The sequence below is a fragment of the Leptidea sinapis genome, chromosome 30, assembly GCF_905404315.1.
Source record: "Leptidea sinapis chromosome 30, ilLepSina1.1, whole genome shotgun sequence".
NCBI classification, from domain to species: Eukaryota; Metazoa; Arthropoda; class Insecta; order Lepidoptera; family Pieridae; genus Leptidea; species Leptidea sinapis.
In genome coordinates, this window is record NC_066294.1 from 8447545 (window position 1) to 8471022 (window position 23478).

General features: G+C 33.4%; 2 protein-coding genes across 7 annotated transcripts in view; both read left to right on the forward strand.

Moving 5' to 3' along the window:
* The window catches only part of LOC126973693 (proton channel OtopLc-like), a 51491-nt gene extending 35751 nt beyond the window's left edge, over positions 1-15740 (forward strand). For all 6 annotated transcript variants that reach the window (XM_050821016.1, XM_050821017.1, XM_050821020.1 and 3 more), the window contains exons 6-14: positions 1965-2067; positions 3293-3397; positions 3811-4262; positions 6040-6136; positions 9106-9278; positions 10215-10329; positions 11534-11688; positions 12358-12504; positions 15544-15740. In XM_050821016.1, coding sequence (XP_050676973.1) covers positions 1965-2067; positions 3293-3397; positions 3811-4262; positions 6040-6136; positions 9106-9278; positions 10215-10329; positions 11534-11688; positions 12358-12504; positions 15544-15717 — 1521 coding nt within the window. In that variant the 3' untranslated portion in view covers positions 15718-15740. The remainder of the gene's footprint in view (positions 1-1964; positions 2068-3292; positions 3398-3810; positions 4263-6039; positions 6137-9105; positions 9279-10214; positions 10330-11533; positions 11689-12357; positions 12505-15543) is intronic.
* Positions 15741-20306: 4566 nt separating this feature from the next.
* Positions 20307-23478, forward strand: part of LOC126973753 (proton channel OtopLc-like) — a gene marked incomplete at its 3' end in the record, with an annotated part of 32044 nt that continues 28872 nt past the window's right edge. Inside the window, exons 1-2 of the mRNA XM_050821072.1 lie at positions 20307-20432; positions 23344-23448. Of these exons, the coding sequence (XP_050677029.1) occupies positions 20401-20432; positions 23344-23448 (137 nt within the window). The remainder of the gene's footprint in view (positions 20433-23343; positions 23449-23478) is intronic.

A 23478-nucleotide genomic window follows, 5' to 3' on the forward strand; every position in this document is an offset into this window, starting at 1 on the left:
CGTTTGAACCCTTTGCCTGTGCCTAAATGTCGCAAACGTCAGAAAATTTTTGAAAAGTTTTATTTTTAGATGTCATTGTGCGCGTGCAACGTAATAAATAGTCAAAGAAGTTTATCTTACATAACAGCAAAAAGGTACAAACGTCATTATGTTTTGGTTTTATGACAATGTAATTTTGCTGTTATAATAGTTATTTATGCAACTGTTGTGTAACAAGGGGTATTAAAACACGAATGTGGATTTATCACACGAGGTGAAGCCGAGTGTGATAATAGTATCACATGAGTGTTTTAATACCTAATTATCAACAGTTGCATACAAGACTTTATCTACACCCAGAATATGAATCCTCTAAAAGATTCTGGAACAGTTAGCTTACTGCTAACATTAAAACACCAGTCCTAGTAGTAACCTAATATCATTCATTACTGATTATATACAAATAAAATAAGTATTAATGAAACAATTATTTATTTTAGTAATAATTTACATTTTGTATAGTGAAATAATTAAAATTCACTCGTATATAATGTTCTTTTGCAGCGTTTAAAATGAATCGCTTATTTTTTGTAAACAAAACAATAAAAATATCGAAGAAAAATGGCGGGGATTCGAATAACCTACTTTTTTTTTACGGCGCGCGACAATCTGGGAGTGTGGTTGCGTGCGTAAACCAAAATGTTCCTTTTTTTGAAATTCATACAGATACCACGCATCGAGCAATAAGAATGTGGCTGTATGTTGAAACTCTTTGCGCATGAAGGCATAAAAAAAAACAGACGAGTGTTGTTATGAAATTCAGTACAACATTACAACACTCTTTTGGGTGATGTAATAGTTATTAGAACATTGGGTGTTTTAATGTTGGCAATAAGCTAACTGTTTCAGAATCTTTAATAGAGGATTTAAAGCATGGGTGTAGATAAACCTATTTAAATATTATTTAAATATTCTTTTATTTAATTGTATTTTGGTTTGGTTTGGTCTAGTTACCAATGCTCTAAATAAATAAAACAAACAATCAATGTGATTTGTAAGAAATGTGTCAAATGTCAATAATTGTTTATTGTCAATGTTTAAAAAAAACATCTTAGTAACCAACTTCAACCTGTTACTATTGTTATTACAGACATGCGCGCGCATCTTAAAATTTCACGTATAACTTCAACTATAAAATAAAAAAAAATCTTTCAAAATAAAAATAAAAAACGTGTGAGGTATTAAAAATAAAAAGGTGTGTGTGCAGGCATTGATAGATTGCCAGATGACGTTTAAAATACGGAGATACCAGAAATCCAGTACGTTTTAAGCAACTGTGCCCGTTCAAAGTTAGCCGGATTATAATAACCCGTCGTCGCCAATCGGAATACTAGAATTACAACTATTTAAAACTTATGTCAAATGATTGCACGCTTCATACTAAAGTAAAGTTCAATTTTTAATCAGGCAGTCCCGTCTCATATTACTAGTATTTACATCCTCTTTATACGTAACGAAGCCTTACCCTGCCAAAAGAAGATATCACTTCAAATATGTTTTTTTTTTATGAAAATAAGGGAAGAGGCGAGAAGGACGTTCAGCTGATGGTAATTGATTCGCCGTGCCCATTACAATGCAGTGCCGCTCAGGATTCTTGAAAAACCCCAAACATTCTGAGCGGCACTACAACTGCGATTGTCGCCTTGAAAAATAAAATGTTAAGTCTCATTTGCCCAGAAATTTCACTAGCTACGGCGCCCTTCAGACCGAAACACAGTAATTCTTACATACTACTGCTTCACTTCAGAAATAGGCGCCGTCATGGTACCCATAATCTAATCGGCATCCTGTGCAAAGGAGGCTCCTTTCATCCTGTCCAATGGTTTATAATTCATTTGTTTAATTTAGTGCCTAAGGAGTATGTTACATTCGAAACGATCTTTCAATAAAATATCCTTTGTTACATCATTCAAATGTTTTTTCAGGCGTTTTATTTGTACTTATATTTAGTGTCGCTGCTCTTCGTGATATTTCAATATGGCAACATAATGCGTCAGAAGGCGGTCAAGATGATAATTCAAGACCACGGTATGATTTTATATGTCCTAGATTTTTAAATCTTTGCCGTTGGTAATTAGTCGCATTTGCCTAACAAAATGCGACATTAAAAACACATCTTGTTTGCATAATTGCTTTCGCAAAGAATTGCCGTCTTCTTATTGCACTAACGTTTTGTTTTCGTGTTTGTATTAAATAAATGACATACGGCCTTACAATAGTTATTTGTTCATCAAGTGAGGAAAATTATTTTTTGTTGCGAGTGCTGACTTTAAATCACGAATTGGCGAAATAGTCTAGACTACTGAGGTGAGTGATTTAAAGGCACGAGACAAAAAAAATTTGCTCTCATGTGAAACATACAAATTTTCACCTCGACTAGCGATAAAAGTGTTATACGTTATGGGTAAGACTAACAATTATGATAATATTTAACAATGTTTATTATAAGTATCAAACCCTCATAAAAAAATCAAAAGTTTAAAAAGGCTATAGTAAAATTGATAAAATTAAATTTCGATAAGTAACATATTAATTTTTGTGACAATGAGATAACACGCTAGGCTAAAATGAGTTTTTGCTGCGAGTTTTCACGTAGCAATGTAGCCCTTTTCGTGCTGGAGAGGTGAAAATAAAATTGGCATAAAGTTATACCTGAGAACAGACCAAGTGTATGCAATATGTTTGCAAATAGACATTTAGCTTACGTTTGGTTTATTCGGACGTATAACGTTTCCGGCGTTTATTTGCAAGGCTGCTTGACATTTGGAAAACTTCAGAATTATCATTGTATTAACAGTGTTATCAGCGATTAACGGCCGTTCCCAATATTCAGTCTATCTCTTACTTGAGATAAAAATCGTAACAATCATTGACTTTTCTGTCCCAATAAACTTATCAACGATTCTCACGATTATCCGTACACGCTGTCTGTCAATAGATATACGACGTATAGCTTACCTGAGATAGAAGTTTGTATGGAAATTGCAATTCATGCGTCCCAATATAGTGCGATAAGAATGACTTACCGGGTATATTGGGACAGCTTCAGATTATTGATAGCTAATTACTGACAGTAGACGGTAGTAATTTATCTCTATTTGTAGATAGTATATTGGGAACGGCCGTTACTCAATATTTTGCATATTCTTTGTTTATTCTCAGTTATAACTTTAAACCAAGTTTATTTGTTAGGCCAATTAAGTTTAAATCTGTCCTATTCGTATAGGCCAACTAAAAAGTAGATTTTTTATAGGTGGTGATGACGGGGTTAAAGATAAAGCTATGCCGAATGAGAAAGTAAAATCAAAGGAAATGCTTACTCGGTATGGTAGCTTTTATTTGAGACTTGGCGCGATTGGTGAGTAAAATTATAATAATAATTACAAATCTTTATGATAAAAATTTATACCAAAGGTGTCTCCTCGGAAATATTTTCTTATTTAAAATGTAAAAATAAAAGTCTTCAATTATATTAATTATAGTTAATTTCCTCCAATTCCTCAATGTGTCCTAGGTACACTATAGTGTATACTGGCATAAGATATGTTGTACCTTTTTTTCGTTTTGTTATTAAAACACGTGTGAGTATGAAATATACAATTTTGATATTATGGTGCAAAAATGGTTTGAGTACCGTTCGTCAAAAAAAAATATGGATATCTACAAAACTGTCCGAGGTACAACAGGTTACCCTAAAGACAAATTTACATTTGGATATCTCTATATTTCCCCTACTTTAAGAAAGATATTAAACAGCTGATTTTGTTATAGCTTTTGGAATCGGCTCCATGGTATATAGCGGCTTAGAATTTGGTGAATATTTTGAGATGACAGACAGATGTCGCTCTGTGCTGTCCGCGCTGACTCCATCGCTTCGGATGGCATTAACATTAGCCCAGATGCAGTTCATTTTCCTCACAAACAAAGACATCGAGTGTGGCGCGTACAAGTTCATCCAAAGATTCGGTTTCATGCACATGATTGCGACAAACTTATGCGAGTGGTTGTATGTACTTGTTGCGGAGACGAAACATGAGATACACCATCTAGAACATTCTATGATTTCATATTCAAGCAATATAGAGAATGACACATCAGAAATACAGTGTCGAAGATCTAATATTATGGGCACGCTACTACAGAATGCATCGCCGTTTCTATTTCCGTGTACAATTGAATACTCTCTCATATGCGCTGTTATTTTGTATGAGATGTGGAAAGAGGTAAATGTATTATGATAAGTATTTTAGAATAGAAACTATTTCATAACTGGTTTATTTATCACTTTTCGTAGTATTTTCGGAGGAAGTCCTAGTCTTAGTCTGGCTCTTAAAGCAAGGATATTTTTAGAGATATGTGTGTGAGAATTCCAAAATAGTTTTTGAGTCCACAGGAAACTTTATACATCGTTTTTTTTTAATATTACAATATTAATGTCAGAATAAGGAAAAATTTACCTAACCCCATGGATTTATCAAACTACATAATAGACAGTAAGTAATCACTTCTTCCTATTACATCAACGATGAATTAGGATATCATCCCCACCATCTGGATGAGTGGCGTTCCACAATGCGGTTTTCAAGGAACTTTCTTCCACGTACAACAAAGCTGTGGAATGAGCTTCCTTGTGCGGTGCTTCCGGGACGATGCAAAATGGGTACCTTCAGAAAAAAGCGTACACCTTTCTTAAAGGCTGACAACGCTCCTGTTATTCCTCTGGTGTTGCAAGATAATGTGAGCGGCGGTGATGACTTAACACCAGGTGACCCTTACGGTCGTTTGTCCTACTTTTAAATAAAAAAAATTACCCGTTGATTGTGATTTTATATATAAAACTTTGAGTTTTGAAAATGTAAACAAAATGGTAAAATTATAAGGAAAGGTATTTAGTGAGTGCATAACATTATGTAGATGAACCTTATATTAAGGATTGGTCTCCGTTACGCTCCAACTAGATACCACACTACCTAAGAACATTAGCTTTCTTACTACGGCAGCTATTAGATTCTTGTGTGCGTGACATCTTGACACTCAAAGGCATTTTTAAAATTATGTAACATACGCTTCGTGTTATTTTACATTGAAATTAATAAAATTCAAAATACTCACTGATAATATTATGTGATTTGAATTCTCGGGACAGGCTTCGTCTAAAATATGGTCGAGCAACGCGACGTGTGGTCCATGCGTCATGCTCGGGAACGGGCGCTACATGATGTGGATGGATGACCCTGTTATAAGAAGAAATGCTTCTTTTTTTTAAATTTAAGATATTATATTTTTATAATCGCTTATAAAGTGCTTGCAAAATACCTTTATTTATTTACAGTGTGTGTGGATTATTAATTTACATTTACTTTTTTTTTCTTTCTCGTGTAAGGCATTAAGTATTTGATGTTTGAGTTTCTTTGTTGCATCACTTTACATATATTGTAATTGAAATCGTGAAGCTTTTATGATTTAAAAGAGTAGCAATGACTTAATTGCCACTTCTTCTCATTATAGCTCAACAAGTGGCGGTAAATGTAAAACTAAAAAAAAACTTTTCATATTGACAAGAAAATAATCCTGACCTACATAAATGAAGTGATTTTGATTTGATTTGATTAGTTATTAGTTACATTCATAAATGGATGGACCAACAAATTTGTCAATTCTTAAGTCAATCTCCACGGTTGAAAATCCCCAAAATTTGATCGTCAATGCATAATAATTATATGCGCTAAATTAAATATGTCTTTGATAATTTATACGTCTAGATAGAGTCTCTTGCTGTTAGACAACCGATAAAAACAGGCCAGGAATATTAGTTTAGTGTGCGTGACTACGTCTTACACTCGCGATTTGTATGACACTTTGTGTTAGTGTTCGTGAATTGCTCAAAATAGAGGTTAGTTTCTAAATTCATTTTTTTTCGTTGTTATCACAGGTCATAGACTATCTAGACGTTTAACAGATATAAGATATATGTATGTACTTATAACAGGAATATTTCAGATAAAGTGCACACCGGAGGACTTTGAGAAGAAATTCTATCCCAAAAACACGTCACGTACAAATTCTGTCACACCTGAAAAGATTTTACAGCAATTCGGTAAGGGCATAATAATAGCATATTATTTAAATTGATGAATGTATTTAGAATATTATATGCCATAATGTTGTCACATACACATTTTTTACATACACTTTTTTACAATAAGTATAAACGGCCTTACAAATTAAAATTGGTATGAAGTCATATACCTGAGAAAAAACCAAGAATATGCAAAATGTATGCAAATAGATGCCAATAATAAACTAAGAATATGTAATATGTTTACAAATAGATGCCAATAATAAACCAAGAATATGTAAAACGTTTACAAATAGAAGCCAATAATAAACTAAGAATATGTAATATGTTTACAAATAGAAGCCAATAATAAACTAAGAATATGTAATATGTTTACAAATAGATGCCAATAATAAACTAAGAATATGTAATATGTTTACAAATAGATGCCAATAATAAACTAAGAATATGTAATATGTTTACAAATAGATGCCAATAATAAACTAAGAATATGTAATATGTTTACAAATAGATGCCAATAATAAACTAAGAATATGTAATATGTTTACAAATAGATGCCAATAATAAACCAAGAATATGTAAAACGTTTACAAATAGATGCCAATAATAAACTAAGAATATGTAAAACGTTTACAAATAGATGCCAATAATAAACCAAGAATATGTAAAACGTTTACAAATAGATGCCAATAATAAACTAAGAATATGTAATATGTTTACAAATAGATGCCAATAATAAACCAAGAATATGTAAAACGTTTACAAATAGAAGCCAATAATAATCCAAGAATATGTAAAACGTTTACAAATAGAAGCCAATAATAATCCAAGAATATGTAAAACGTTTACAAATAGAAGCCAATAATAATCCAAGAATATGTAAAACGTTTACAAATAGAAGCCAATAATAATCCAAGAATATGTAAAACGTTTACAAATAGAAGCCAATAATAATCCAAGAATATGTAAAACGTTTACAAATAGAAGCCAATAATAATCCAAGAATATGTAAAACGTTTACAAATAGAAGCCAATAATAAACTAAGAATATGTAATATGTTTACAAATAGATGCCAATAATAAACCAAGAATATGTAAAACGTTTACAAATAGAAGCCAATAATATGTAAAACGTTTACAAATAGAAGCCAATAATAATCCAAGAATATGTAAAACGTTTACAAATAGAAGCCAATAATAATCCAAGAATATGTAAAACGTTTACAAATAGAAGCCAATAATAATCCAAGAATATGTAAAACGTTTACAAATAGAAGCCAATAATAATCCAAGAATATGTAAAACGTTTACAAATAGAAGCCAATAATAATCCAAGAATATGTAAAACGTTTACAAATAGAAGCCAATAATAATCCAAGAATATGTAATATGTTTACAAATAGATGCCAATAATAAACTAAGAATATGTAATATGTTTACAAATAGATGCCAATAATAAACCAAGAATATGTAAAACGTTTACAAATAGAAGCCAATAATAAACCAATAATATGTAAAACGTTTACAAATAGAAGCCAATAATAAACCAATAATATGTAAAACGTTTACAAATAGAAGCCAATAATAAACTAAGAATATGTAATATGTTTACAAATAGATGCCAATAATAAACCAAGAATATGTAAAACGTTTACAAATAGAAGCCAATAATATGTAAAACGTTTACAAATAGAAGCCAATAATAATCCAAGAATATGTAAAACGTTTACAAATAGAAGCCAATAATAATCCAAGAATATGTAAAACGTTTACAAATAGAAGCCAATAATAATCCAAGAATATGTAAAACGTTTACAAATAGAAGCCAATAATAATCCAAGAATATGTAAAACGTTTACAAATAGAAGCCAATAATAATCCAAGAATATGTAAAACGTTTACAAATAGAAGCCAATAATAATCCAAGAATATGTAATATGTTTACAAATAGATGCCAATAATAAACTAAGAATATGTAATATGTTTACAAATAGATGCCAATAATAAACCAAGAATATGTAAAACGTTTACAAATAGAAGCCAATAATAAACCAATAATATGTAAAACGTTTACAAATAGAAGCCAATAATAAACTAAGAATATGTAATATGTTTACAAATAGATGCCAATAATAAACCAAGAATATGTAAAACGTTTACAAATAGAAGCCAATAATATGTAAAACGTTTACAAATAGAAGCCAATAATAATCCAAGAATATGTAAAACGTTTACAAATAGAAGCCAATAATAATCCAAGAATATGTAAAACGTTTACAAATAGAAGCCAATAATAATCCAAGAATATGTAAAACGTTTACAAATAGAAGCCAATAATAATCCAAGAATATGTAATATGTTTACAAATAGAAGCCAATAATAAACTAAGAATATGTAATATGTTTACAAATAGATGCCAATAATAAACCAAGAATATGTAAAATCCAAAGAATATGTTCACAAAATCCAAGAATATGTTTACAAATAGAAGCTAATAATAAACCAAGAATATGTATAATGTTTACAAATAGATACCAATAAGTAAGCCAATAAGTCTAGAGATAGAGCCTCTTGCTGCTAGACAACCGATGAAAACAGGCCAGATTTATTACTTTAGTGTGCGTGACAAGCTACGTCTTAGACTCGCGATTTGTATGTCACTTTGTCTTAGTATGCGTGCATTGCTGATAGAGGTTAATTGTCAACCTTTATTTTAAGAATTTTGAGATTTTTCCGACGTTTTCACAGCTGTCACATCTAGACGTTATATACATCTAAGGTTATATCATTGAGTAATCTATTTCAGCCGGAAGACGTCTACTGCTGGACACAGGCCTCCCCCAAAGATCTCCACGACGATCGGTTTAGCGCTGCCCTCATCCAACCTATTCCGGCGATCTTGACCTTTTCGTGGGTCCATCTGTGGGGGGGCCTACTAACACTACGTCTTCCGGTATCATTGACTAATATACTCCTATATCTTCCAGCTGGAATGCTCGGTGTCAGTTCGCCTCAAGGAAGCCGTACCGCGCTGCATCACTTTTCAGTAGACTGCTCCCACGCCCATAGAGGCCTATTCGCAGGAATACTCCTTATTGTAATAACCATCATATCTCTAATTATGTTCTTTGTCTTGGCAAGTAATCCGAACACTGTAAATGTGAGTAATATTTTAAGTACTTTTTTAGGTCTTATTATTGGAATACGAGGACATACGAGCCTATGTGATCCCCAATGGTCTCTTGCAGTACGGAAATAACCACAATGGGACACAGTGCTCTGTGAACGGCTAGATTACTTGGCTTGACGTGATAACGGGGCGTGTTCTGAAGAGCTGTTTCACCTGATTTCTGCCACCTATTTCCACCTTCGTACGACACGCCACAAATTAGAACATCATCACCACCATCTGTACGGTTTCAAGGAACTTTCCTTATCGTACAACAAAGCTGTTGAATAAGCTTCCTTGTGCGGTATTTCCGACGACATGGGTACCTTCAGAAAACACTTAACATCAGGTGACCCGTATGTCTTCCATTAAAAAAGTGCTCTTACAGCCTTTAAAATAAACACTTTTTTGTACTAAATATAATGAAACATATTTTGTCAATATATGTCCCTTTGGCGAGCGATGCTGAAATTCAGTGACATCGATGGTTTTTTGAGAAGGGTGGTGATGGCCAAGTCGGAAACTACGAGACTTAGAGGAAAGTAATAAAAGGAGTCATGCCCTTGATTTATAAGAAACCAATATCTGTATTTTAAGTTTTTTAAAATTTCTTGAACTTTTGACGGTAATCGACCCGAGTGATTTTTCATTTTTAGTAATTCATATCTTTCCAGAGTTTGATCTTTATCATCAACAGAGTCCATTATTTAATAATACTGTAATTTTTTTGAAAAACCATTGAGTTCGATTTCCGTTAAAAGTTCAAGATATGTTAAAAAAATAAATATGGAGTTATTGGGTTCTTAAAAATTGAGAGCGTGACTCCTTTCACTGCCCTTCTTAAAAAACCACCCTGTATAAGTTTTTACTGTGCACTGTAGGTACATAATTTTTTTAATATTAAAAATTAATGTATTTTTTTTTCAGGACGCAATATTTCAGGTAAACATTTGTGAGCTGATTCTCTATACATTATCATTTATAGCGTGTGCGGTTGCCCTAACGCAAATGAGAGCTTTGCCTTACAAACGAAAGTGTGAAGGTATACGAATAATTTGATTAGTTTTTTTTAATCTGAGACATATACTTTTGATATAGTATAGTATCTGTGCTAGCACTGTCAAGCATCATAAATAAATACAATATTATCTTATTTATTAATACAGCTTTACTCACGTCTTATCGGTGTTGGTACCGACTCGTTTCGGACCACTCGGACGAGCCGCGCACTACGAGCACAAGTCCGCAGTATGAGAAGGGACGTTATCGCGAACCCACTACACTCATCCTGATGAAGGACCTCTGAATGGTCCGAAACTAGTCGGTACCCATATAATGGCTCAAGAAAGCTTTCATAATTTAACAATATTATCTTGTTGTTCTGGCAGCAAACTTACATAAAAAATCTAATATATAAAATTCTCGTGTCGCGGTGTTTGTAGTTAAAATCCTCCGATACAGCTTGACCGTTTCTCATGAAATTTTGTGTGCATATTGGGTAGGTCTGAGAATAATAACTATTTTTCATCCCCCTAAATGTTAAAGGTAGTCCACCCCAAAATTATATTTATGTCATTATTTTTAAATTTATTAAATTATGATTCAGCATTAAAAAATACTTACAACTTCAAATTTTCATTCATCTACAATCAACACTTACTTTTGTATCGTGATTTTAATATTCTAATCCATCCACGGAAACGCAATAGAGTTGCAATATGGCAATCGAATTTAATGATTATTGTAGTACGATAATTTTTTTGTACGATATAAATATATCTAGCTACCTACCAAATGGTAGGTCTGGGAATTGGTCGTTATCTATTTTAATACCGTAAAAATTGTAATTATTGAATTTTTTTTATTACTTTATATGGCAATACAACGTTTGCTGGGTCAGCTAGTAATCATATATACATAGTTCAAATTTATACAACACTTAAATACTTAAAGAGTAGTTTACTTTACCCTTTTGTTTTAGTTTGAATATAATATAAAAATAATAAGCAGGTGCGCCAAAGCTGACCTCAAGTTGGATTCAGATAATAGATTTAAAGACATTTAAAAAAAAACAATAAAATGTACACTCTGTGTCGATCGTTTAACAACTGTTTCTACAAATATTTTCTTAAATTATTTCTTTTTGTCTACTTCTGGGACACCTGTATATAACAGTGCTACTTGGAAAAATTTAATTTTTTATTGAATTTAATTATATGTGTTAATTATTGGACCCATACTTTCAGCTGTACTTGGGTTGGACACTTCTCTGTTGATTCTGGCCCAGTCTGGAATGTTCGTGTACTGCATGTTCAGTCTGATTGGCTGTCACCACACTCTGTACCACAGCAAGAGTTCTGGTCTCACGGGCTTCTTCTCAGAATTCCTATCTCTTAATCAGGTATTGTAATTTTAGGCAGATATTTTCAAGGTTTTATCAAACATATTGATTGTTAATGTGCTTTACTGTTCTACTTCTTTACTTATTTCATAGTTTATAGAGTATTACTTATTCCTTATGAAGTAAATCTCCATCAGCCGGAAGACATCCAGCGCTGGATAAAGTGCTCCCCCGAAGATTTCCACGACGATCGGTCCTGCGCTGCCCTAATCCAACCTATTCTGGCGATCTTGACCAGATCGTCGGTGCATCTTGTGGGAGGCCTTCGAACACTGCGTCTTCCGGTACGTGGTCGCCATTCGGGGACTTTACTGCCCCAACGGCCATCTGTCCGTCGAGCTATGTGCCCTGGCCACTCCCACTTCAGTTTCGCAACTATCTCCTCCTCATTTCTGATTCGATCTCGCAGGGAAAATCCGAGCATAGCCCTCTGAGCGACCATGAGCTTTCTCATCAGGCCATAGTTAGCGACCACGTCTGCGAAAGGCTTTTGATGAGTGAAGAGGATCTTCGTGAGAGTGCTTTCAACAGTATAGAAATAACGAAGAATATATCGCTAATAACCATTTAAGTATGGTTTTTATTGTATTGTCAGTTATTACAACAGGCATATTATTACCTAAAAACTCTGGTTCTAAACTTCAAAAAATTTAATCTATCTCTCCACAGACGATCTTGCAATCTCTATTTATTATCGATGCCTGGTGGCGACGCAGCTCTTCTTCAGAACACAGAAGAAACAAGCCTGGTCGACAGCTGGTCACCTTCCTTCTGGTAGCCAACATGGCAATGTGGGCTATTAACACTTTAGAGAAGGTAATAAACCCTAAAATTTTACTAAATAAATAATTTAAGCAAGATTCGATTATAAAATTAGTTCTGTCTTTTTTTTATTTAATAAGTACGCTTTTAAAATAATGACAATAACTAATTTATAAAACATTTTTACTGTTAAAAATGTTTTTGGGAGGCTCCTTTGCACAAGATGCCGGCTAGATTATAAGTACCATAACGGCACCTATTTCTGCCGTGAAGCAGTAATGTGTAAACATTACTGTGTTTCGGTCTGAAGGGCGCCGTATCTAGTGAATTTACTACGCAAATGAGACTTAACATCTTATGTTTCAAGGTGACGAGCGTTGTTGTAATACCTACCGCTAAGAAATTTAATTTTTTTTAGGATCCTGAACGGCAGGCGTATCAGTTACTATCAGCTGAACGTCCTGCTCGTCTCGTCCCTTATTATTATAAAAAAAATATAATTATTTGTACCTACTTAACTTCTACTTAAGAACTTTAAACTAAAATAATAGAACTATACAAAAGAAACGATTTACCTAAGCTGTCTTAAATTACTATGTATTATTGTTGAGTAGCATTGAGAGAATCATTGAGAAAAAATTTAAAGAAATAAACATCTTGACTGTTGCCTCTCAATATATTCTTGATAATCTTATGTATGTACATTGTACATAAGTGAATTTTCTAGAAACTGTCATAACCATAATGTTGTTAACATTAACTTATAACGCCTACTACTCGGCTAAGTCGAGTTAGTAAGTCTTTTGTGGGGCGATGTATATGCTTTTACAACGAAATCCCAGATAATGTTCAAAATAAATGTATTACGAAATTCAAAAGAATTGATAAAAATCGTTTGTGTTTGTTGTGTGTGTGTTTTGATTTTGTGTGTGTGTGTTGATTGTGTAAATAAAAAAATTATTGCACGATTTTACATTTTAACCATATCTTCTCAGGTCTGCGGGATACGTATTGGAATTGGTGGTAGTTTTTGACTCTCAATAAGTGATTTTATCCTATTTTTAATATAAATATTTGTTTTTGAAATATTGATCAATAGTTTGATTTTTCAATGCTTATCAACAGCGTATTTTTCATTTTATATTTTACTTGGCAAACAATTAACATCACGCTACATTAAGTTTAATTTATTTTTCTGAATCAGACTATAAGTAATATATGTACATATAATAAAAAAGGATTGTGTGGTTTTATGAAACCCCGGTAAAAGTGAAACATTTTTTCACATTATACACATTTAACTAAAAAATTTTGGAATAATATTCCATTAAGGGTATAATAATCGCTTTATCAATCTTAATTTTATACTTGGAAAATTGGAATGATAATGGGAAATAATAAAAGTAGACAAAAAAGTAGAAGTAGTAGTAGACACTAAAGTCTCCAACTAATATTTTTATTGTAGGGGTATTTTTATATTATATACACATATTAAAAAACTAAAAACAATATCTTATAAGGGTTTCATTCAATAGTCTATACACTACATGGTCAGCTGCTGCGAACTATAGGCGTCGCCCGACCGTCACGCGACATGCAACATACAGACGAAAAAGGTTGACGATGTAATAAAATGTTCACTTTAAAATTTAATACTGTATCATTAGAAAAAATATAAATAGATCTCTTCAGGATATGAGAGTAGTTTAAAATATAATTACGAAAGTGCAAAGATATCTTCACACTTTCGTTATGTGATCTTACCCTGAGTATGAGGGATAGAATTTCATATTATGATCTCGATGACTTTGCCATTTGTGGTTTGCTTTCATTGTTTATAATTGAAGTCTTCTTAATTTTTACTGTTTTTTTTTTATGCTAACTAAAGGCCATTTTCAATAACGTATCCTTAGTTACGGACGCATTGTTATCAACGTTTAATGACAAGATCTCATCTATCCATAGTAATGTTCAATATAGTTTGTTATTAGTTAGTTATATTCCAATCCGTCCTATCTGTCGATAGGTTATTGAAATGTAAGTAAGCGTAAAAGGATAGATTTGTCTACCTCTAGTAGGTTAAACTAAGGATAGATAGGTTATTGGAAACGGCTGTAAGTAGATACGCTTTATATCTAAATTCTGTTCAAATAAGTCGTAATTGTCTCATATAGGTACCTCTATTAGATAAATGTGGTGACTTAATCCATAATATTTAATTAAAGATGTCGTAAAAAGAAGTGTCTTAATACGGCGGTCATTTACCATTAAACCAGACCCTACGGTTTTACTCTTAGATCATTTATACGTCTAGATAAACTGTGAAAACGATGAAAAAGTTGACGTTGACAGTAACCTCTATTTGGCGCAATGCACGCACACTAACACCAAGTGACATACAAATCGCCAGTGTAAGACGAAACAAGCTACGGCTTGTCACGTACCTACACTAAAGTATCAAAACTAGCCTGTTTTCATCGGTAGTCTAGCAGCAAGATCTATCTAGATGTAAAAATTATCTAAGATTTTATTTTAAATTTCCAGTGGGAGGCTCCTTTGCACAGGAAGCCGGCTAGATTATAGGTACCACAACGGCGCCTATTTCTGTCGTGAAGCAGTTATGCGTATACATAGTAGTAGCTTCGCCGTAGCTTGTGAAATTACTGGGCAAATCAGACTTAACATCTTATGTCTCAAGGTAATGAGCGCAATTGTAGTGCCGCACAGAATTTTTTGGGTTTTTCAAGAATCCTGAGAGGTACTGCATTGTAATGGGTAGGGCGTATCAATGACCATCAGCTGAAGCTCCTGCTTGTCTCGTCCCTTATTTTCATAAAAAAAAGTATACTTAGTTGAAAGAGCACTGGTGCGTAAATATTGTTCTAAATTTTTGGGTATTTCAAGAATCCTGACTGGCACTGCATTGTAATGGGTAGGGCGTATCAATTACGATCAGCTGAACGTCCTGCTCGTCTCATCCCTTATTTTCTTAAAAAATATATATATATATAATACCAATATGCTGATCTAAACGATATCAACATAAAAAGTTTTGACTGTACCTACATTGAATATTTTTATTATTTATTTCAGAATCGAGCAGAGTTCCGTCCAGCACATTTGGACTTCTACGGACCATGGGCTTGGACTATCATCACACACGTGTCAATGCCTCTCGCCATTTTCTACAGATTTCATTCCACAATTTGCTTGTTCGAGATCTGGAAGAACAGCTTTAAGAACAAACCAATTTATTTAAATGTCTGATTTAATAAATATTTAAAATAATACCACTTTTTTTAATACTCAACACGAATGAAGATCGATGCAGTTATTGAGTACTTTTTTGATAGTTTGTATAATACTTGTAATAACGATTGTAATATACCGCTAAGTAATCCTTCCTAGTAAATTCGTCTTGTTTAGCTTTTCTTATGGAAAAGGTGGACAAAGAGCGTACCTGGTGTTAAGTAATCATATTCTCTTGCAAAACCAGGAATCATAGTAGCGTTGCCGGCCTTTAAGGACGGTACGCGCTTTTTTTTTAAGGTACCCATGTCGTATCGTCCCAGAAACACCGCACAAGGATACTCATTCAACAGCTTTGTGGCATGTGAAACTTCCTTGAAAACCGCACTGTGGAGGAACGCGACACATCCAGATGATAGAAATGAGAATAAATCAATTTTAAATACTCCCTTAAATTTGCCTGTATAGAAGTATAAATTGTATGGGTATACGTCGTTGTTAAGTTCCGTGGTCATTTGAAAGAGGTGGCAAGACAGTACTTCAGTTGAAGTCACAAAACAATTAACTGAGACGCTAATTCGGCCTCACATAAAGTACCGTTCTCACTTCTGTAGGCATTCTGGCATTCTATAACCCTGTATTTTGCGAGTAACTTTTCGCCTCCCAAAGCCAATTCGTGAAATCAATAACCGGCAGTAGCTTTTCCGAACCGATACGACTTTGGGAACTTCAAGCTTAAAACTCCCAAATTAAATGCCGGCAACGTAATTTTTAACGCCTATTGCGGATGCCCAAGGGCGGTTGCCTCATCTCTTCCTACTCCTTACCTCTTCCACGAAAGCCTATTGTCCATTTGCCCCTCTTAAATGAAATTATGAAAATCACGACTGTTTTCCATAGGGGTGAGCCCTATTAGCGACGACCATTCCGATATATTCCCCGGCTTGTTCCATTTGCAGCAGCAATTTCTAGCGTACTCTCTTCGGTCCGTATTCCAATCAGCATCTGTATAAATAATCTTTGAACATGGATTATACCTGTCTGGTCTTTATTACAATTTGGAATAGAATAGAATAAAAATTTATTGATAACGAACCACCACCACACAATTATTAAATAACAAACCAGAATGAGTAATTAATTCTTAGAACGAACTAATAAAACCAATTAAATAATACAATATTTTATTACTAAAAACTAAAAATAAGGTACTGTGCGGTAGTGAATGCCACCAAATGGAGTTAACTCAGTAATAAGCTGCACTGGCGTGGCGCCAATAAAGCACTGGTTTTCAGTAGCCCCAATTTTATTATATGTTAATAAAATTTGAAAAACAATTTTTTTATGATCGATGAGGGACTTGAACCTACGACCTCTGACGTTCCGTGCCAGTGCTCTAACCAACTGAGCTAACAGTTCGAGTGACGTATCGTCATAAAATCTTGTATGGTTTGTTCAACTCTCAGGTTGTTTATTTGTGTATTAATCTTAGAAGTGAGGGTTATCACTTTAAAAACATAACAAATTATTATATATTATTTCAATATTTCCTAATATTTTGATACACTGCACCTTATGAAGTCAATCTAAGTACCTATTTTCATCTGTCTGTGTTCATAACCAGACCACAGATACCCTTACCAATAACTCTTCGTCTTGTGTCCCCAATGGACAAAATATAACAAATGGCTTCTATTGGCTAGTAAATATAAAAAGAAAACTAAAATAAATATTATAATTAAGACAAAATGGATCACTAATATGCTTTGAAATAACAATCTAGCATCATTTGAGACCATATTTGTTGCTAAATAAAACCTATTATGGAAAATAATAAAGTTTTTCAAAGAGGCCATAGATCTACACAATTTGTATTTGAATACCGCGTGATAGAGCGCTTGACGCATCACATTCAGTCCTTTGTCACGACTAACAAATAACAACAACAGAATGTTAATTGTTTGCATTTAGTGGATCGCTACAACATAACTTCATCATATAAGCCACAAATTAACCGCTCTGTCGTCAATTTTGGCCTCGTATTCATGTTTTGAAGAATTCCAGTTGATTTTAGCGAGGAAATATAATTTGTCAGTCAATAATTAAATTTAAATATGTCCAACACCTACAAATATACCTATTTCAGGACTATTCTGTAAATACACAAATAAAATTTGAAAAACAAAATTTTATAAACGATGCAGGATTCGAACCCACGCCCTCCGGCGTTCCGTGCCGGTGCTCTAAGCAAATTCAAATTCAAAAACACTTTATTCATGTAGGTCACAAAAATGACACTTATGAATGTCAAAAAAATATATTTAAATATTGTTTCTTATTGAATTTACCGCTACTTCGTAAAGGGTTGAGCTAATGAGAAGAAGTAGCAAGAAACTCATTGCCACTCTTTTAAGTCAAGATTTACATTTTAGTTGTTTTACAAATCAATTCAATTACAATATTTGCAAAGTTACGCATGAAAAATACTCAAAAGTCAAAAACTGAAAGGCTTACATGAGTAAGTCAAAAAAAGAAAAAAAAAAGTAAATTTATACTTATAAACACAAGAGTTATTGAGTATAGTAGATGCATCAATCCACACATACCGTAAATAAATAGAGGCATTATGTGAGCATTTCATAAAATAAAATATATAATAACTTTAACTTTAAAGGAAATAATAATAATAAAAAAAACACATCAAGCAGACCGGTAACAAGATCATCCAGCCCCCAAGCAACTGAGCTAACCGTTCGAGCGAATCTACAGGAACAAAGTTCCTGTAAATGAAGCCACAGTCTGAGAGTTGAACTAAGCAAACAGAATTTTATAACGAGGCGGTACTCGAACGGTTAGCTCAGTTGGATAGAGCACCGGCACGGACCGCCGGAGGTCGTGGGTTCGAATCCCGCATCGTTCATAAAATTTTGTTGTTCAAATTTTATTTGTGTATTAATCCTAGAAGTAAGGGTTATCACTTTAAAAACATAACATATTATTCTGTAAATGTTATAGGTATGATATATCAGATATTCTTTTTTCAACATTATCAAAAGGGAACACAAGACTAAAATCTGTAAGTACCAATAAACGGAGAGCCGTTGTTCTTTCGGGTATAGTGGAATAATTCTTAAACTACAAAATGAAGCGTGTTTCGGTGAAGGTTTTAGTATATGTTTGTTGGTGATTACTTATCCAAAGCCTATATTTTTTAACTTAGAAAATGTTCGCGATACAAATAATTTATTGAATTATATGACATAACATGTCAAAATTCATACAATGAGCGGACGCAGTGTACTTAATTTATTATAGGAAAAACGTTTGCCAGGTTAGCACTTGTAATAACTTTAAGTGAAATCGAATAGAAATATGTGCCTAAAACTTAATATTCTGATATCTATCATAAAGAAAATAATATATACAAATAGTTCTTACATAATTTTAACTAGTATAATAAGGTATGGGTGGCGGGGCGGTATAATCTGCAAAATAGAAGATATACGCTTATGAGTTGCTATATATACCGTACTCACGAATTTATCAACGAATGCTGCAGGAAATTGTTACAACGTACGACTTTCAGTTATCTGTAGATGGTAGGCATACTATATGCATTTGTTTGAAAAGTAATTATTAGTTGTAAAGTTTATTTAGTCAAATGTGATTAAAATTACACATTCCAATTTCTTCCCCAGTTCCGAAGTCTTCTTCTCTGAGTAAATTATCCAATTCCACAGTTCCTCTAGCAATATCTGATTTGCTTTTCCATGTTATGAGTGTCTGTGGTGAAGTCGACGATCCTGGGAGTGGCACGTTCTCGTTCTATCCAGCAAATTAAATTACATCCTCTTCGCTGAGATTCCGGTCGTTATCGCAGGTAGTTATCAAGATAGATTAAAAACAAACATTTAAAAAAAACACCAATTAGATAGCGATGGTATAAATACGAAGTGAAAGTTTTTTGAAAGAGATGTTAATGGTATGGTCAGGTAGAGAAGATATAAAGAAGTTGTTGACTGCACAATTTTACAGGATTAATATGGATCAAAGAGTTGGTAAAGATCGTTCTTGCGTTCAACGATTCCGTCGGGAATATACTAAAAAGAATCCAGGTCCATTGTACTAATAAAAAGATGCCAGCAATGAAATGTTTGATTTGAATTCAGGACAAGCGAAACCCGTAAAACCTACAAACCTGGGCTTGGCTTTAGAAGATGCATATATAAATATCCAAAAAGAAACAATTCAAAAAATAGTTCCAAAAGAAAGCAACTCGAGTTTTTAATGTTTGAACCGAAAATATTCTAGATTTATGAAGAAATATTGGAAGTAACAACTAAACAGCATTCACTTATCGACTTTTTTCTCTTTAGTAATAGTGGGTTATCGTTTCGTATATTTGTCTCAAACTTACTGAATTTCGGACTTGTTACACTTTGGAACTGAGGTATCGATATGAACTAAAACTTTGAGCCTACTAAACTGTGACATCATTTTTAAGGATTACATTGTGATGCTGTCTTTGATACGTCACTAGTTATCTCAAACAGAGCTTTAGATAAAGAAGTAATTCAGATCATTATCTTAATTCTCCAAGTCGGACCAGATGAACTAGACACACGTGTTTTTATTTGATATTTATTTCATTCGCTACAATTTGCCTCATTGTGAAGTTTGTAACTACAGGAGGGATTTGCCATGGATGATGTTATAATTGAAGATATGGAGTGGTAAGTTGGAATTAGCGTTAACATGTGTTCATTATGTAAGCATATAAACTTGAAATCCTTGGAACATAGAGAGATCTGCTATAACTGATGAGGTACAACTTGAAAAGAATATAGATAGAAAATAATCTTAAAGGAATTTTAACGGAATGGCTGTTTAAATAAAGGTTTATGATCTAAGAACTAGTCTAACGAATACAGTCAAATGAAAAGTAAGGAGCAAAGAATTATTATTCAAAAATTAAGTGAAAATCATTTGACAGTAGATTTGCTACTCTTTCACTACTAAAATACCAAACCGATCTTGATGAAATTTAGAAGATAAGGCTACATTTTACATTTTTTTTTTAAATATTCGGAAGCCAGAATATCATTATCGCTGATTGAATGTATTTTATGTCAAATTTTGCTGAGCTTAATAAAGAGATGCATAATTCCACAAGACTTAGTTTTAAATGGTGGTACGGTATCCCGTTGGAATGTTGTGTTTGCATCCAAACAAGATTCAACAATCCCAATCAAGATTGACCTATTGTGCAGACCCTACCTAGTACGCCAAATGTAAATATGCAATAATACAACACGAAACTAATTTATGGAATCCAAGATTCGGTCAAATACCGGTTACACACGTATTAAATTCATAGGAGTCTGGAGAATACCAGCGTTGTGGCTAGTGTCACAACATAAAGCTGAGCAGACGATCTTTTGGTTCAAAGTTTATGTGTATGATTATTATTTTTTTGTTTGCTAATCTGTTTTTGAACCAAATAAATATTTAAAGTGAAACTTTTATTACATCGTCTCAAACTTTTTCGTCCGTGTCTTGTATGTGGCGTGACGGTCGGGCTATATAGACTATTACTCATTTGTGCCAGTGCTCCACGCTGTTTTTTTTGTTTTTGTCAGTGTTTAATTTAAATGTTGTTATTTAATATTATAAAAGTAAGATAGATAAAGCGAGTTTTCTACCCTTAATGGAATATTATTCCAAAAATTTTTAGTTAAATGTCTATAATGTGAAAAAAAGTTTCACTTTTACCGTGGTTTCATAAAACCACACAATCCTTTTTATTTTCTTTCTTTTTCATTCAGGCCAACCAAGTTTTACCGATAATAATTAGTCTTATCTAACGTCTGTTGGCGATTCATTTTGACATTGCATCGACATTGGTAAATATTCATCTTCTCTTGTTAACATTAGCTTGACCTGAATGCTTTTAGTCAAGGTCAAAGTGATTCAATCGTTTGCAAATTACACAATAAAGAAATTGTTATAAGATCTTCTGCATTTACTCTGAATTTTAGCTTATTATTAATAACGTGACGTAGTCTTACAACTATCGGACCAGAGATTAAAGTCAAAGTCAAACTCAAATAAACTTTATTCAATTAGTGTTTTTGAATCTTCACTACAAGTATTTCTTTTAAATTACTGAATTTACCATATTATGTTCGTAAAAAGTTGAGCTCGGGAGAAGAACATACAAGAAACTCAACGGCCACCTTTTTTCAATGAAATAGGGTATTTAACAATGGCTTTTTTTATGAAAATAAGGGACGAGACGAGCAGGACGTTAAGTTGATGGTAATTGATACGCCCTGCCCATTAAAATGCAGTGCCGCTCAGTATTCTTGAAAATCCCCAAAAATTCTAAATAGCACTACAACTGCGCTCGTCACCTTGAGACATAAGGTATTAAGTCTCATTTGCCCAGTAATTTCAATTGCCCAGTAAGTCCGAAACACAGTAATGTTTACACATTACTGCTTCACGGCAGAAATAGGCGCCGTTGTGGTACCCATAATCTAGCCGGCATCCTGTGCAAAGGAGCCTCCCACTGGTATATGGCTGTAATATATATAACAAGTTAGTTTGTAAGATGCTCCATCCAATATATGAGTTAAGTTTAAATAATTTCATTAAAATTAAGTAATAAAGTATAAACTGTAAATTATTATTATAAAAAGTCATATATTGGATGCATAGAGCTTGAACTCATTGTATGTGTAAGGATGCTTCGTGAACAAGAATTAGATTAATATTTTGCTTAGGACAGATAATCGGGCCTAGGACAACTTTGATTTATTTAAATGCTATGAATAACCCCATTATTCATAATAGTCTGCTAACTTAAAGCATTGCTAATTCTCACTCTGTCTTCTTCTATTGACCTAAGTCAGAATGAGAAAAAATACTCCTTAGCGGCTGTTTAAAGTTAGCGGACCATTATGAATAATGGGGTTAATGTATATAAAAATATGGACAGAACCTTAAGTATTAATTCAGCTGAGTAAGTCCCTGCACAATAAACCACCAGGGTAACTAATAATTAGGATGTTTATTCAAAATAATTTGATAATTAAGGATTTTCCGCAATATAGGGCCACGTTTAATAATTTTTTTTATGAAAAAAAGGGATCAGACCAGCAGGACGTTCAACTGATGGTAATTAATACGCCCTGCTCATTACAATGCAGCGCTGATCAAGATTATTCAAAAACTCAAAAAATCTGAGCGGCACTACATCTGCGCTCGTCACCTTGAGACATAAAATGTCAAGTCTCATTTGCCCACTAATTTCACTAGCTACGGCGCCCTTCAGACCGAAACACATTAATGCTTAAACATTATTATATTCACGGCAGAAAAAGGCGCCGCTGTGGTAACCTTAATCTAGCCGGCATCCGGTGTAAAGGGGCCTCCCACTTTCAAGGAACTTTCTTCCACAAAGCTGTAGAATGAGCTTCCGTGTGCGGTGTTTCCGGGACGACACGACATGGGTAGGTACCTTCAGGAGCCTAACACTGGTAATAGTTCGACTTAAACAAGATTGGAGTTATTCTGCAGCCTTTTTTTATTCTATCGCCGTTGAAGTCGACGGTTCAATAATTATTTTCTGTAATTCTATAGGTCTGGTGAATCGAGACCATCAGTGAGCTACGAACACAGACATCACCTGTATCACCCAACGCGACAGACGACCACAAGCCTCGAACGGAAAATACGACACAGTCGGTGAGATTTAGAATTGGTATTATTCAAACA